This window comes from Anneissia japonica, unplaced genomic scaffold (genome assembly GCF_011630105.1).
Source record: "Anneissia japonica isolate Jap-2015-1 unplaced genomic scaffold, ASM1163010v1 scaffold1165_len1893470_cov193, whole genome shotgun sequence".
In the NCBI taxonomy this organism is placed as follows: Eukaryota; Metazoa; Echinodermata; class Crinoidea; order Comatulida; family Comatulidae; genus Anneissia; species Anneissia japonica.
The window spans coordinates 1,783,735-1,799,199 of record NW_022709613.1 but is presented as its reverse complement, the minus strand read 5'-3'; the positions used below and the strand labels follow the sequence as shown (position 1 = coordinate 1,799,199).

Here is a 15,465-nt window from a genome sequence, read left to right as displayed (position 1 = left end):
ATATATATATGTATGTATATATATATATATATATATATATATATATATATATATATATATATATATATATTTATATTGTCCTTTGACCTTTTCTTCCGAAGTGTTGTTTTCACAAACAAATTTCACAAACACAATATTTCCTATTTTATTAAGCCTCTATTTTTACCCCGTCACTGAAACGTTATAAATTTGTAACTATGATATAATTGTCACGTACATAACAAGTCCCGACACCGCCCTCTCGTTTACCAGCACAAACCATGTTGTCGGTAATTTGGAAAACACTAGACTGGAAATCCATGCACTTTTCATTGCTATACAGCATCATTGGTGCTTCATGCAACTCTGTAGCTGTTTTCCAGGTTCCTGAGGAGACATTACAGAATTATTATTATTATTATTATTATTATTATTATTGGCTTTTCCCAGCAGTACTGGGAAAAGCCATTGTTTTTGTTTTGTTTTTTGGTCATTTAAATTTTTGAGGACCTAGACCTAAATATCTCTTTTTTTTTAAATCAATGGGTATAATTACAACCTTGTATTACAGTTTGTCAAGAAAAGATTACATTTTTTAGACGATCCTGAGTAGGGTGTACAGTAGATCTGAGGACCATTGAGAGGAAAACGTCCCAGACAACATATTTCGAAAACGGATCAACTGATCTGAATGAAACTTTCGGGAAAGTTTATAACCCAAGTTACAAGGAAGATATTATTATGTGAAGGATCCAGGTTAGGGTGTACATTTAAAGATCATTTAAATTGCTTACGTCCCAGTTATAGATGGATAAAAATGACACTTTGCAGAATAGTTTTTCATGGTGAAACGAAGATCCAATTTTGGTGACGATCTGCTGTAGGGTGTGGATATGGGATCATTTAAAGATTGTTCTGTTGACAGTTGATTAAATTATTTAAAAGCAATTTGCGTTTTATGAAGCGCTTAAACCAGTTATAGCTAGGTTAAACTCAAAACTACCGTTATATTATTATTATTATTATTATTATTATTATTATTATTATTATTACCTATCTTAAGGCGACAACTTACTCAAAGTAGTAGTAGTAGTAGAAGAAGAAGAAGAAGAACAAGAAAAAGAAGAAAAAGAATTAACGCACTCTGCAAGCCAATCTATGTTTAGGCATATATTTCAGCAGCCATAAGTACGTAAATAAGCGGGCTAACCACATTGTAACATAAAATCACAAAACATTTGCCTAATTACAATATAGATAATTATATAACTTCAGTATGCCCCATAATTACCTTGTCTACCAAAGCCAGATATATAGCACGTGTCTCCTGGCAAAAATTGTGTCTCGTTTCGAACGAGACACGCTGGTCGCACATAATTTGTGAAAGGAACAGGTTTGTCAAACTTTATTAAAGCAATATCGTGGTCCATAGGATCGGGTAAACTAAGATCTTCTGGATGTAGGAAGGCCAATGAAGCCTCCACAATGAGATGCTTCCTTGAGAACTTTTGATTTGAAATACTGCCAAACATGATGGATAAACTACTAGCACTGTTTGTATCATGCCTAAAATTAAAAGATAATACCACCATATATTACACAACTCATATCTAAACCTAATTATTTCACTCGTTTTACATTTCTATTATATGTATTATGCCGGACTGAGGTAGGATCACATGGCATTGACACACAAAGTAATGTTGCATTTGAACTATCATATATTTCAGGAAACATAACTCAAATACAATGAGATTGTTAGGTATGTAAAAATATTTCTGAATGCTTAATAATTTTAACAAATTAGATACAATTTTATTAGTATAAATATCCATTAAAAGCTCACCCCTGCAAGAAAATTAGAAACTTCAGAAAATTGGATGGTATTACTATAAATTATTTAATTTCAAATAATATTTAACTGTAGAAATATGTAATATTTAGAATACATACCAAAGACAATGAGAAGCTGTAATTGCCCAATATTCATCTATTAAAGTACAGCCACAATGTGGATAGTAGCCAACCATAATAAGCCCTTGCCACGGCCAACTTCCTAGGTTAGCCTCAGTCCCACCAATAACTCGCTTCTTGCGATTGTGAAACGGCCTGCGACCACAAACATCTGTTTTAGATAATAATAATAATAATAATAACAATAATAATAATAATAATAATAATAATAATAATAATAATAATAATAATAATAATAATAATAATAATGTAGTTTTATATAGCTCACATATCCATCTAATGTAAGATGCTCAGGGCGCTTGATATGTGGACTAAGAACTCGATCAATGACTTTCTTCGCCCCTAAGGGTCTCTTCGTGTCTGTGCTACCCGGTAACCCGGTACCAGCAACTCTCGTCTTCCACCACCACAGGGGATGTCTGATATAGTCATTGAGAAACTATTTTTTTTTTCTATACTATTTTAGGGTAAAATCATGATTTTGATTGTGTATCATAATAAGATGGAATTATGAATTTTAAGAAAAATGCTCAATAAACCATGTATTTGTTTCATAATAATATTGTCAATTAGTCGAAATTTACTCTTAAACAGAAAGTATAAGCAAATAGGTGACTTGCCTTTGTCGCCACAATTTTCTTCGTCGCTACGATCAGGACAGTCATACTCGTCATCACAAATGTCATCTTTAGTTACACCGTATTTTAGTGGGCAAACCAGATCATCTGCAAATACAGAAAGATAAGCATAAGATTAAAGCAAAACAATATCAAGCTATGACTTAGATTGTATATATACTTTTGTTGTTGCAAGTTCCAGAATGAACTTCGAGGTTAACATGTCAAGTTTGAACTGTTTGAATTTCAAGTATACTATCATCATACCCATAACTCGTACTTGTAAACATACCACTACTCGTACACGTAACCGTACCAATACTCATGCTCGTAACACTACATACAGTATACTCTTACTCGTAACCATACCCACACTCGTACTCTTAACCTAACCCATACCCGTAACCGTACTGGTATTCGCACTCTATCCATACACGTACATGTACTCATATAATTGTATTCATACTCCTATTCGTGTTCGTGCTCGTACTTCTACTTTATACTAATACTCAAACTCGTACTTTTATTGATTCTCAAGTTATATTCATACTCATATTCATACACACTAATACCCAACTCACGTCTAAAGCCTGAACGTTTATAACGTGTTTTATTAAGTATAATACAAATTTTAGATTACTGTACCGAGGCTTGCCACTCCATTCAGTTCCAAAGACATCATCGTATCTTTGGCGGTACTAAAAGAAATGTGTTGAATCCAGAACGTCGAATATTTGACAATGATGTCTCCTGGGAGCTTTTGCTCAAAATCAGATATTGTTCCTTTGAACAAGATCGTTGACGAATCATTTGGATTGAGTCCGTATCCAATAAGGAAATAGTTAAACTTAGTAGAAGATGAGTTGAAATTGAGAAATTTCACTCCAATCATTGGATGTCTTATTGATGCAACTATCCACGTTGTTGCGATTGTAACTACATTACTATCATCAGTCTTACTATCATCCGTCTCATTGCCGTTTTCAACAATTACTTCATTATTTGAGGTAACATAATTGACAGTAACAGGTTCCTCGATTTCATCTTCATTATCTGCACATGGAGAAAGTTTGTTATTTTCAATATTTTCAGATAATCTGTATGCTTACAATACACTCGGTTTTTAACGCTCATTTCTTTTTAAAAAAATAATAATACTTTTAAACAATAATTATTCGTAATCAAGTATTATGGCTGAAATAGACCTACACTGAAATCATACTGTCGAATAACCTGCCTTTTTCAATTCATAAAGCAACTGTATTATTAGTTTTCTACTTATATTAGAAAAACTCATGAAACTAAACAAAAAATGGCAAACACATTGCAAAGCAGTATAACACTGCTTTAAACCCTGTCACCTCGGTAGCAAATTCAGAGGGAGGAAAATAGGGCACCCCCTCCCCTTCCCTGGTGCAGCAATCAAACAATTACTAACCAAGTGTGAAACAATATTTATAAGTGATTAAAATGGCGGAAAACTCCGAACCACAGTAGGTGAGGGGGAATACCACAAAACATTCTCGTCGACTCTCCACCCTAGGTTTTCCCCTTTAAACAGTGTGCGGTTGACACTTGCATCACCCCAGTAAAAAACTGTGGACCGTATCCGCGATGCGTCTCCAAAGACACGTAGCAAAGTATCTCGCCATTAATCCTAGTTGAATAATTACAACAGTTGGGCCAGGGCCATGCAACGCATCAACCCCAGTTCAGCAACACCCTTGGTTGTTTTGGGCAGTAGGAAAGGAGACACTGCATTGCTCTTTTTGGCTATAGAGGAAGAAGAGAGAAAGAGAGGAGAGAGAAATAAATGGTATTGAAAGCGCTGCAGGATACCTTATATAAAAGTTGTAATGTGTGACAGTACTCGTTGTGAATTCATTTCACAATCGAATACCATACTCCCACCCCGGGCTTGGTGTTTCGCATTGCGCAAGTTCCCTTCTCAGATTTTTCTCTGGATCCACCACTGTATTTAATGCACATTAGTCTCAACCTGTTTTTTCATAGGGAGATCAACTTAATGAAACCGAACATTATCATCAAATTTAATATTACTATTACAGTATATATATTATTATTATTATTAAAAAACCCCAACTTATTAACGAAATAAGTTTACCTTTTTCTATTTCGATACAGTCATCAATTGCTTTCTCACCTGGAATTGGCAATACTATAGTTGCTGATTCATCCACCAGTACACTTTGACGAACAACTAAGGCAAAAAATATATAAGACTATATTTTTTTTTTATTCATAGGCCTACTCAGCATCAATTGATTTTCCACTTGTAAGCTGGATATGTTCTATACATTAACAAAAATGATTGCAGATGATATACAATAATAATTGTGTAATTTGTTTTTAGAACAGTAGGATTTGAAAGCAATTAGCCATGGGAAGAGTCAATCTAAATCACACAAGTTTATATTATGCTCGCGTTTTGTGAAACTCTAACAACTGTATCCAAGGGGCGTGGCTTAGCGTAATGACCTTCATAAGCACCAGCAATGTTAATGGCATTGTTGTCATTGTTATTATTTTTATTTTATCAATATGTGACAAAGTTGAGTGAATTGCCCATATCGGGGCATGGTGATGTCATTTCACAACAATATTTGGGCATGATAATGTCATAATTATACCCGTAATATGTACCCATGTATTTGTCGCATATGAAAAACATGTCTGAAAATGTTGTGTCATCCTTGTTGAAGATGATAATAAATAAATATATAGTGTGGAGAGGATTTAACAGAAAAGAAATAGTGTGAAACATCATTACCCTCTCTTGCATGCATCGTCTTTATTGTGAAACCTAACTCATACGGGCCTTTTCCATACATTTTCAACCAGAAGGCATCGGTGAGAAACTCCAATACGTCATTAGAATCAGCGTAAAAGGTGTATACAGCATATTTTATTGGCTCTGATCCTACTCCAATCGCAACGTTGTTTAACCCCAGGTTTAAAATTTCGTTTATACAGCTTATAGTGAAATAGTAACCAGGAGGAGACTTGAAAATGAGAACGCCTCTTTCAAGCGCATTAGAAACCTCAGTTGACACTTGTTTAGTGTCTATTATGTACGTATCGTTGCCAGTCATATTTATAATCAATTTATCTGAAAATTGGAAAAGAAATTTTGTTTCATTACACAAATAAGGTTTTTATAGTAAATACATATATTAAATACATTTAAACTAATAATGTAAGAATAATAATGATTGATTGATTGCTTGACTAACTGGCTGACTGACTGACTGACCGACTAACCGACCGGACCAACACCGACCGACCGAACTACCTACCTTCGAAGTTACTTTTGCCAACTAAAGAAAAGGGCTTCTTTTCAAAATTAATGGTATACATTTTGGAATTGCTACTATACGATATTTTTAACTATGGAATTCGAAATTCTGTTTGATATTTTTAAATTTTAAACATGTTAGTACAATGAAATATTGATACTGACAAGCTATCATATTAATCAAAGATAACGTCGGTATGAATGTAAGTACTATATCGAAAGAAGCCCATATTATTTATCGCCCATGGGCTGTTTTTTCGATATGGGCTTCTTCTCGAGATTAAGCCCATGGGCTTCTATTCTAGGTTTTATGTTATTGTTTTTGTCAAATCCAAATATACACTTAACAGATAAATCAAAACAAAATATATTAAAATAATTACCTATAAAAGAACTAACGCGAACAACAAAACTGGTATTGTCCGACCCCGACGCAAGCCATATCCAACCCACATTATCAGGGAAGTCAATTGGTTTTGATAATTCGGGAATGCCTGCAATTTCGCTTGCAGCATTATATGGATTGTCCCCATAACCGTATTTGAAGTTACAACCGCCTACAAGTCCATTATAACTAACGAATTCTATTCTGAGTCTAAACCGCGTCGGCGATTTGAAAGTGTAGATACAATCTTCGTAGCTCCCAGAGTACAGCGGTGATGATATTGTTTCAATTGTGTTTTCTGTGGCCAGGCGTAAGTTATAGCCACATGGAGGTCCTGAAAAAACATGATAAAGATGCATCATTGTAATCAATTCCTGTCTCTTATACACTCTATGATTTATATACTATTTATATATACACTGTGAACGTCATAACCACCAAGAGGTTGTGAAACCGAGAACCGTGGTGATAGAATAATATTTCAACGAGTCTGACATTACTGTTGGAATAAGGACAGTCTGAAAGTTATAAGATACTCCGCCGCCTGCCTGTTCCTAATTTTCATTAAGCTATTTTAAATATTAGAGTAGTCTCTAAAAAAATGTTGTCCACACTATTAAATTTTCTGAGACAAATGACTTTGATATGCCCATATTTGGGTGCAATTTGACAACAACATCGTCGTGATAAAGTTAAAGAGCAACACAACTGACAAATAGGGAGATTGATAAAATACAACAGTAAAAGAGTTTACTATAATTGATTTTTATGAGTGGTTATTTTTTATCAAACAGTTACAAAGCATTTAATTCCAAATTCGAAACTTTAGAGCTGAGTACTGCCGAAAATCCAATAAAATAACTCACGGCATTTTCTTTCATCGAAACATTCACTGATACCCTCACAAGTTGTGCACCCAGACTCTTCATCACAATCCACGCAGTCATATACACCATCACAGAGATCCTCTTCCGTAATGGGTCTTGCATTGCTTTCACACAATAATGTATCTGTAAATTAAAATTGGCTTTATTGTGGTTCTTTTGAAGAAATGGAAATCCCTAAATATCTAATAGAAATTGCCTGTCGGTTAGACGGCCTCTTTAATGTTATTGCTCAGTACATCCTGTAGCTTAGCTAAATTCTTAACGAGTTTATTGTGGTTTGGGGCGGGTCGTGTGGAGTTAGCGATTAATGCAAGGGCGCCGTATTACCCAGAAAACTTTCCAGTAGGGGGTTCGAGATCCTGCACGCTCATGGTTTTGGTGGTAGAACCAACTCTTCTTGGATAAAGATGAAGATGAAGATAAAAACATGTATGCATGGAATGTACACAGCTTAAATCGTGTGCACTTTCAGGGCGTTTTTCGAGAATAGTAGGGGTTTTTCCAGCATTCTGATATCTTGCTGGCAGCAAAACCTATAGAATGCGACTTTGGGGGAGTATGCAGATAAAGTAATTCGTACAAGCATTTCTTAACCGGAATGAAAAGGCGCTAAAGGTACTTGTAATGATCTTGACCCATGATGGTATGTGAAGAATAAGAGTCAACATTTCCTTGTTGTCATCGTTTTCTTTAATCACAGCATAAGCGTGCTCAAAGAGAAAATCATGTGAATTACCTTTAGCGTTCAACACGATAGCCTTTGCAGAAAATCCAGTACTACCATTCGTTAACGCCCCACTCTGAAAAATGACTGAAGCAAAGTTAAGATGGGTTAGAACGACTCGGTCTTCCGTGATGCGCTGCATATGCAAAGAACTTCCATACGGGTTTTGTCCGAATTTTACTGTCAGCTCTTCCTTCAGTTGTTTGATGACATCGACATTCGAGATATCAATCTGGATTCTAGTGGATTCTGGCGACGTTATTGACCAAACGCATTTAGAATTTGACGGGAACTCCATGGGATGATTTGGAGACGAGAATTCAAACTCTTCACCGACTTCTCCAAGATTGATTGCGTACGAGCAGCCTGAAAGATTCCAATGAATTCATGATCAGATAAGAATGTCAGAAATAGAAATAATATAAATATGTTTTAAAATACGAGTTGTGTCAAACGTATGGACTACTACCATTATTTAATTTATTTGCAAAATGTATCAGATAAGCTCTGTATCGCCCTAACATGTTATACATTCTGTGAATTGGTCACCTTTATGCCTTCGCAGGCCTAGGCCTATTAACAAGATTAGTGTGCACATTGACTCAACTAAATAAATATATGCCTTGTAATTATTTTGCTTCAACTTAACTTACTTTTACAAACAATTTCATCCGGGTCTCCATCAGGATAGTAGTCACATGACAACTTTGAATCAATGGAAACACTTGTATTAATAGTCTGGCAACCATTCACCACGCCCTCGCAGACACCTTTACAGGGCATTACTTGTCTTTTCTCGGTAATGCATGGTGGGTAGACCATTGCGCAGAATACATAAAGAGCATTTGGGTCGCACTTCATAAAGCTGTCGACACTTTCCAGATATTTTTCGGCGTCTTTATGAGAACTAGCCACTTTGTTCGGAAAGAATGACTGAGCATAAGGTAAAATACCATCACATATATCTTTAGGAATATCCACACAGCAAACTATTCAAAGAAAATGAACACAAATTTAACAAGGATAGGCAGCCACGATTTTGGTAAAATATACAAATTTTTTAATTGTGTAAACTTATACCTGACTTTAACTTCTTTGCGATGTCTGTATCAAAGTTTTTTGCCGCCACATATTTGGCACGAGCTTTACTGCGATGGAGTGTCGCGTCCATACATTGCATGCCCTCGTCATTGTGTTGACTGGCTGTTTTTCCGTGTTCTGCTGAGTAAAATCATTTGTTTATTTACAGTTTTCATTTTATTTCTTAAACCCTATTAAAGCTTGCAGGTAGATATATTTTTGGTTGCTGTCGGAAAAGAACACAATTGACTTTATTAAAATTTAAGAAAAGTTTTCTTCAAACCAATTACCACCATTCAACTTTTAAACTTTCCATTAGATTGGTACTTAATACATTAATTTCAAGAGCCAGGCTACCTTAATTATTTAACTAGGCCTACTGTAAAAGTATGAAATGAGCGCATAACAAAACAATAATCTGAAGGACACGAGCACTCCCGAACTTTCGTTCGGGTATACACCTTTCATGAAAAAAAAAACACGCAACTGAAAAATTTTTCAGAATGCACTTTTTTCAAATTTATTTTGCATTTTGGAGACATAACACACCTTGTGATGTATTCAGATTTTTGAAATTATAACTGAAAATATGAAATTTAAAAACAAAAATATCACCCAACTGCAAGTTCATGTTACTTTTGTCAGGAAAGGCGCACTCAACTGCAAATGTTATGAAAGACTTAACTTAACTGGCATTTAATACCTATTATGTAATAGTTTATCATGAGAAACCCACTCAACTGCATAATGCTGTATATTTTTTATCATTGAGAAAGACGATTATCCAATGTATATAACATTACTTTTACAATGTAATCATTATAAGAAATATCTTTATGGTGCACAATACTGAAAACATAATCTCATACTTTAAATATTTTTTGGCATTAGTCATACTAGCAAAATATGGATTTTTTTTTGGCAGATGACTATTATGAAACCAGCTCCCAATAGGCCCTATGTATTAAGGAGGCAAAGTTCTTGACGTTTTTTAAGGACCACCGAAAAAAGGATATTTTTCTATTTAATTTGTCTTTTTTTAATGTAATACATTCTGTGTCTAATATCGCTGTGAGAAATTATTATAGGGCACAATTTATTACCTATGATATTATTATTACATGTATTTAGCTTATTAATATTATTAGACCTATTAGCTTATTAACTTAAATATTATTATCCTATTATTATTTTTCATTACTGTTATTATTATTGTTAATATTGTTATTATTATTATTATTATTATTATTATTAGTATATTTATTGCATACAGTTCAACATATATTGTTCGTCTGCTTGATATTCAATTTTATGTAAAAGACAAAATAGGATGAATTTCTGAAAAAAGAAAACTATAGAAAACGATTTGTTTTAAATGATAAAAGACAATTAAACAGAGGATTGTCCGAAAATAACGCAAGAAACAGAAAGGATTTATTAAACAATATACCCACAAATATAATTGCAAATTAACTTTTTTTATTTTCGTTTTAAAATATAATCACATTTAAATTTAATTATCTGCAATCTTCAAAATATTTAATCATAGGCATTAGACAATTATTAACAGGGTGCTATATTCAGTATGCGTACTGCTGTATTCTACTCTATGCTTCTGCCAGCATAGTGAAACCAATAGGCCTAACCCTAAATGTCCTAATACACGTTGATATAATATCACTTATAATCTTAAAGTAATATTAGTTGAGTTGATTTTTTCATGACAAATGCAGTTGAGTGAGTCTTTGGTGTTTTCCTTACATGCTGACCTGGTATGTCATGAAAAAAATCTGACATATTGCATATTGTATAGAGTAATTAAAAATACAAGTTCTACACAATGAACAGTTTTTATTTAAAAAAATCTAAGATTGTGTGAAAATAATTATTCAATTATTTATGCATGGGGAGAGCGAAGACAATAACACATTTTGTTGATATCTCAGAAATTTGTTAAACACATGTTGAGTGAGTTTTTCATGACAGGCCAGTAAAAGTGTCGCTGAAAAAACAGTGAGTTATCGAAATCATCCATATATAGCCAAAAAATGATTTTTGAAGAGACTTCCACATAGAATAATACATTATTGAAATGAAATATAACATTAAGATAATATATAGTTCAGCTTACCAAATACATCTACAGCGGGGACAGCTGGTTTGAGCACTGAAACAAAAATATATATTATCCTTAGTCAATTTTCAAACATACAATTTGTTTTGTAGCGCCATACGGAAATTGGTGCATTATTAAGTTGGCGTCTTTATTCCAACACAAAATGGTGTCAGTCAATAAAGATAAAAGAAACGTGAAGTAATTCCTACACTTTCCAAAAAACAAAAAAAACCAAAAAAACAAATGGGCTCATCGAATATATTTCCCTGGTAAATGCTATTCCAAATAAATGGAAGATAATCATTTCAAAAGGGTTAATTGATGTACCACAAGATGAAAATATAAGCAATTCACTGTTCAAAAAGGTAAACAAAGTTGGTGTTTACTATAATCACTTTATTTCTGAAATTGGTACAACCCCAATCACGCAAATGAAATGGGAAGTAGAGTTTAACACTGAAGTAATTAACAGGGACGAGGTATGGTAAAAACATTGCCCAGTTTCACTTTAAGCTTTTACATCGCATCCTACCTTGTAATAAAAGACTAAAAACATGGAGAGTAGTTACAAGTGATTTATGTGGACAATTGTTATAAAGCAATAGAAAATGAACACCATATGTTAGTACAATGTAAAAAAATTCAATCTGTGTGGAAAAGATTTAACGCAATTATTACTAATTGTGATTTTCCCGGTGTAGAATTAATAAACTGGTTTGATATTATTGTTGGAACTAAAAACAAAATTGTGAATGAACTTATGTCTACTTACATTCTCCATTTATAAAATTGGTTTACAAAGGAAAAAGGATTAAAAGAAAGTTATCGAGTCATTGGTTTAATGATGATGTTGTTTTTGTAGTAATTAAGGTTGTATTAATTATGTATGTATGCGTGTATGTGTATTGGTGTAGGTGTATGTATGTGTATATGTATGCATGTATGTGTATTGGTGTAGGTGTATGTGCGTGTATATGTATATGTATATGTATATGTGTGTGTGTATGTGTATATATAAGCATGTGTGTATATGTTTACGTATATTATAAGCTTATTAATTTGAAGTTTATTTTATCGAGTGTTTTATTAAGAAACATAATTACATGTCCTTATTTTACCTTATAATGTATTTTATTAACAAGTCATGAAATGTTTTATATTTCTGAATCTTAATACTTTATATAGGTATAGCCTACACCTATTCAATGACATTATAATATATAATAGGAACCATAATCAATTATATCATGCAAAGTTATAATTGTTAAATTATAGGGGAAAAAATCAAGCACTAATAAGTAAAAATTTATCAAAATAATAATTGTTTATAGAAATTTCATGTGATAGTGTACTTCGTGGTAGACACGTGAAGTTTTTATTTATTTGTTTTTTGCTTTACTTTCAGGTAAATTCTGAACATAATGTTTATTGAACCTTAACAAGAGTTAGTGGAAAAAATGAAAACATTGAAAAAAGAGAGACTAAATGTGGGCTACACCCACGAAGACAAACAAAAAAGATAAAAGAAACGGAACTTTCATAGCGATGTAGATATTTTTGCAACCCGGTTGCCACCATATGCCCTTAGCTACTATTTCCATTTGTCACTTTTCTGTCTTGCAGATCAATCATTGCTGAAGACATGCAAGATATTATGTCGGGGAGGTTAAACCTGGTTTGACTTTGCCGACTGCATTGCAAATGAATCGGGGTGCATTGCTAGCTGCCCTGACATCTGTCGGCGACTGTCACCGAAAACATTCAAAAGTAAAAAGGATTTCTTTTGGTTTTTTGTGTATCAGTTATTCAATCGATGATCATTTTCTGCTATAACACTTTGTTTAAACTTACGAATGAAAAAGTAATATAAAAAATGTAATATATAGGTCATAATGTATGTCTACCAAAGAATTAAATATAATATACTTACCGATAAACATTAGCAAGACTGCGCACGCAATTGCAGCGAAACAAGAGGACACGATAAACCCACCGAAGAGGTAAATACATTTTCTCTTATTGTTGTATTTTGTTGAAACAGATGTTGTTGAGGACTGGGAATCGCTTATATGTGTAATACTCAAATCTCTGTTCTGTAAAATAATTAAAATTATATTTTCTCGTACAAATATGATTTATCGTCTAACTATCAACATGACAGTTTCATATACCAACGTATATACATCCATATTTGAATCATTTCCACACCCCTAAGGCAAACTCTGTTACCAATATTGACGTAATGTTGCTAACAAATTGAAAGACACAACCTAACAGCCACATGGGTGCTAACTTCCAGTTTCAATGCATTAGTAAAGATCTTTAATATAAAATCGTAGTCCATGGCTTTAGTGAGTTTGATTGGTTTCTAGATTTTAACTAATGTTTTACAAAACACGGTGGAATATCTTTAAGGTGTCTTGACGATGGAAGCCTCTGGACGTTGAGATAAATACACATGTTTTCCCATAAACGCACATGTTCGCGTATGTTTAACATTGTCGATTTGTGGGACCTTTGCAACAATAAGGTGTATGCTTTATAGGGAAATACTGTTGTCGATTATGCCGTTGCTAAAAGTACATTTGTTATTGAGATTCGTTTGTGTTACTTCTATTACCCACCTGCCGGTTCCTATAGTCAAAGGGGCTCATGTGACCATCGATCACCATTTGGCTATTCGCTTCTTCTGCCATTGTACACCCTATGTGAAAAAAGTATTATTATTGTAAAGCAAAACTATAAAAAATGATATTTTCGAACAAATTAATAAACACAATGTGAATAGACCTACAGTAGGCCCGCGCTGTGTTGTCTAGAACACCTAATAAAAAACGAAACTAAAACCAGTGTTTGTGGCTGATGTCGACCAATGGCTGTGCTATCGGGAGAGGGGTAATGACGTCGCACACCAACGCTGATTGCATTTCCTAGTATTGTAGATCTGTGTCTTAAAAGCACTGACAGACTAGTTTGACTATTTTTGGCATGTTTTGAAACCACCACAGAAAAAAAATAAGAAAGATTGATTCAATTTATATAATACAACATTGACGTTGACATCTCTCAACAAAAACCCCAATCATTGCAAATCCAGTGCTACTTTTATGACTATGAAAAGTTAAGACGAGTGATATACAGGCCTATTTTGGTGTAGGAGGTGTTTCGGAGTAGGGCCCTACGATTTATTGTTTATTTCTGAAATCCTGTCCAGACTATCACATTTTATTTGACAAAAACTTGTGACATGACTAAATATGTTCATGACGACATCACATCATGACTATATATGAGCATGCAGCAGTTTTGTTGACAAATAAAATTTTATAGTCTAGACGGGGTTTAATGTTTGAAAAATCAGATGAAAAAAAAATCGTTTAGAAATAATGTCAGCTGAAAAAAAACACCGGCATTGTACATTTTGACATTCATTTCACGTACAATTAATTTTAAACTTTTTAGAAGTCGTCCATTAAGAACTCAATAACACTCATGAGTTTTTCATATTTGTATAGATAACAGCGAACCCAAAGCAGCTTTAATTAGCTAGCTATGGAAAAATTTCCAAAATGAAAAATAGATTCAACTTTCACTTTTAAAAAGTCAAATTTTCCTGAAAAAAGCCTACAGATAAAAAATTGGTTGATATTAGAATAGCTACTTCTTAATTAATTTTTTTTCATAAGAGTCGTCGAACGTGAACCTTACATTGAAGGAGTAGTACTTGCGATTGTGCATCAAATTTGCAAAGCTCGTTCTAATAAATAAGGACGAATAGACACGCAATGCCTACCTCTTCCTCTTTGAATTGCTTGATCTAAATATGTGATTCCTCCGGTACTGTATTCCCCAAGAGTTATCCTCAATCAGCCTTAGCAAACGCAAATGGACAATTTATTTCGTTCCCATACCAGGCACAAAATTCTTATAATCACGTCCAATCAGTCGTGTCTGCTGAAAAAAAAAGTAGATTAAAGATTACAATGGAGCCGTGTTCATCTAATATATTGATACTTTAAAGTGTACGGACTTATGCCTGGTTTATTATGTCTTACGGTAAAAATCATACCATTTGTGAAAGATTGTATAACAATAAAAAAAAAACACGATGAAAATCGATAAAAATTAAAGCCCTTTTCCAGACATAGGACGTCATTGCCTTTTCAGGAGAAATAGGAATGCCTCAAATTAGACGCTCTGCATAAAATTCAATTTACCATCTTAATATATCACTATCAATAAAAATTCCATACGATATAACATCAGCGCATTACGCAATACAGGAGAAACAAGACGAGGTCAAAATATTCGTAGAAAAAGTGTTTATTTTACCCTATAAATAGGCCTAATTAAAGCCAAGCTCCGCGGGGCAATAATGTTATGTCTT

General features: G+C 33.5%; 1 protein-coding gene across 1 annotated transcript; it reads right to left on the bottom strand.

Annotated features, from left to right (window-relative positions):
• Nucleotides 1-181: 181 nt before the first annotated feature.
• LOC117106839 lies at nucleotides 182-15,137 on the bottom strand. The gene is made up of 16 exons (XM_033248312.1): nucleotides 14,872-15,137; nucleotides 13,703-13,782; nucleotides 13,009-13,171; nucleotides 11,094-11,129; nucleotides 8,963-9,100; nucleotides 8,536-8,871; nucleotides 7,895-8,248; nucleotides 7,138-7,281; nucleotides 6,270-6,605; nucleotides 5,362-5,700; nucleotides 4,696-4,791; nucleotides 3,216-3,623; nucleotides 2,574-2,678; nucleotides 1,933-2,104; nucleotides 1,271-1,545; nucleotides 182-366 (listed from the first exon to the last, which is right to left on the bottom strand). The coding sequence occupies exons 2-16, from the start codon at nucleotides 13,772-13,774 to the stop codon at nucleotides 182-184; spliced, it is 3,159 nt and encodes a 1,052-aa protein (XP_033104203.1). The 5' UTR covers nucleotides 13,775-13,782; nucleotides 14,872-15,137.
• Nucleotides 15,138-15,465: the final 328 nt, after the last annotated feature.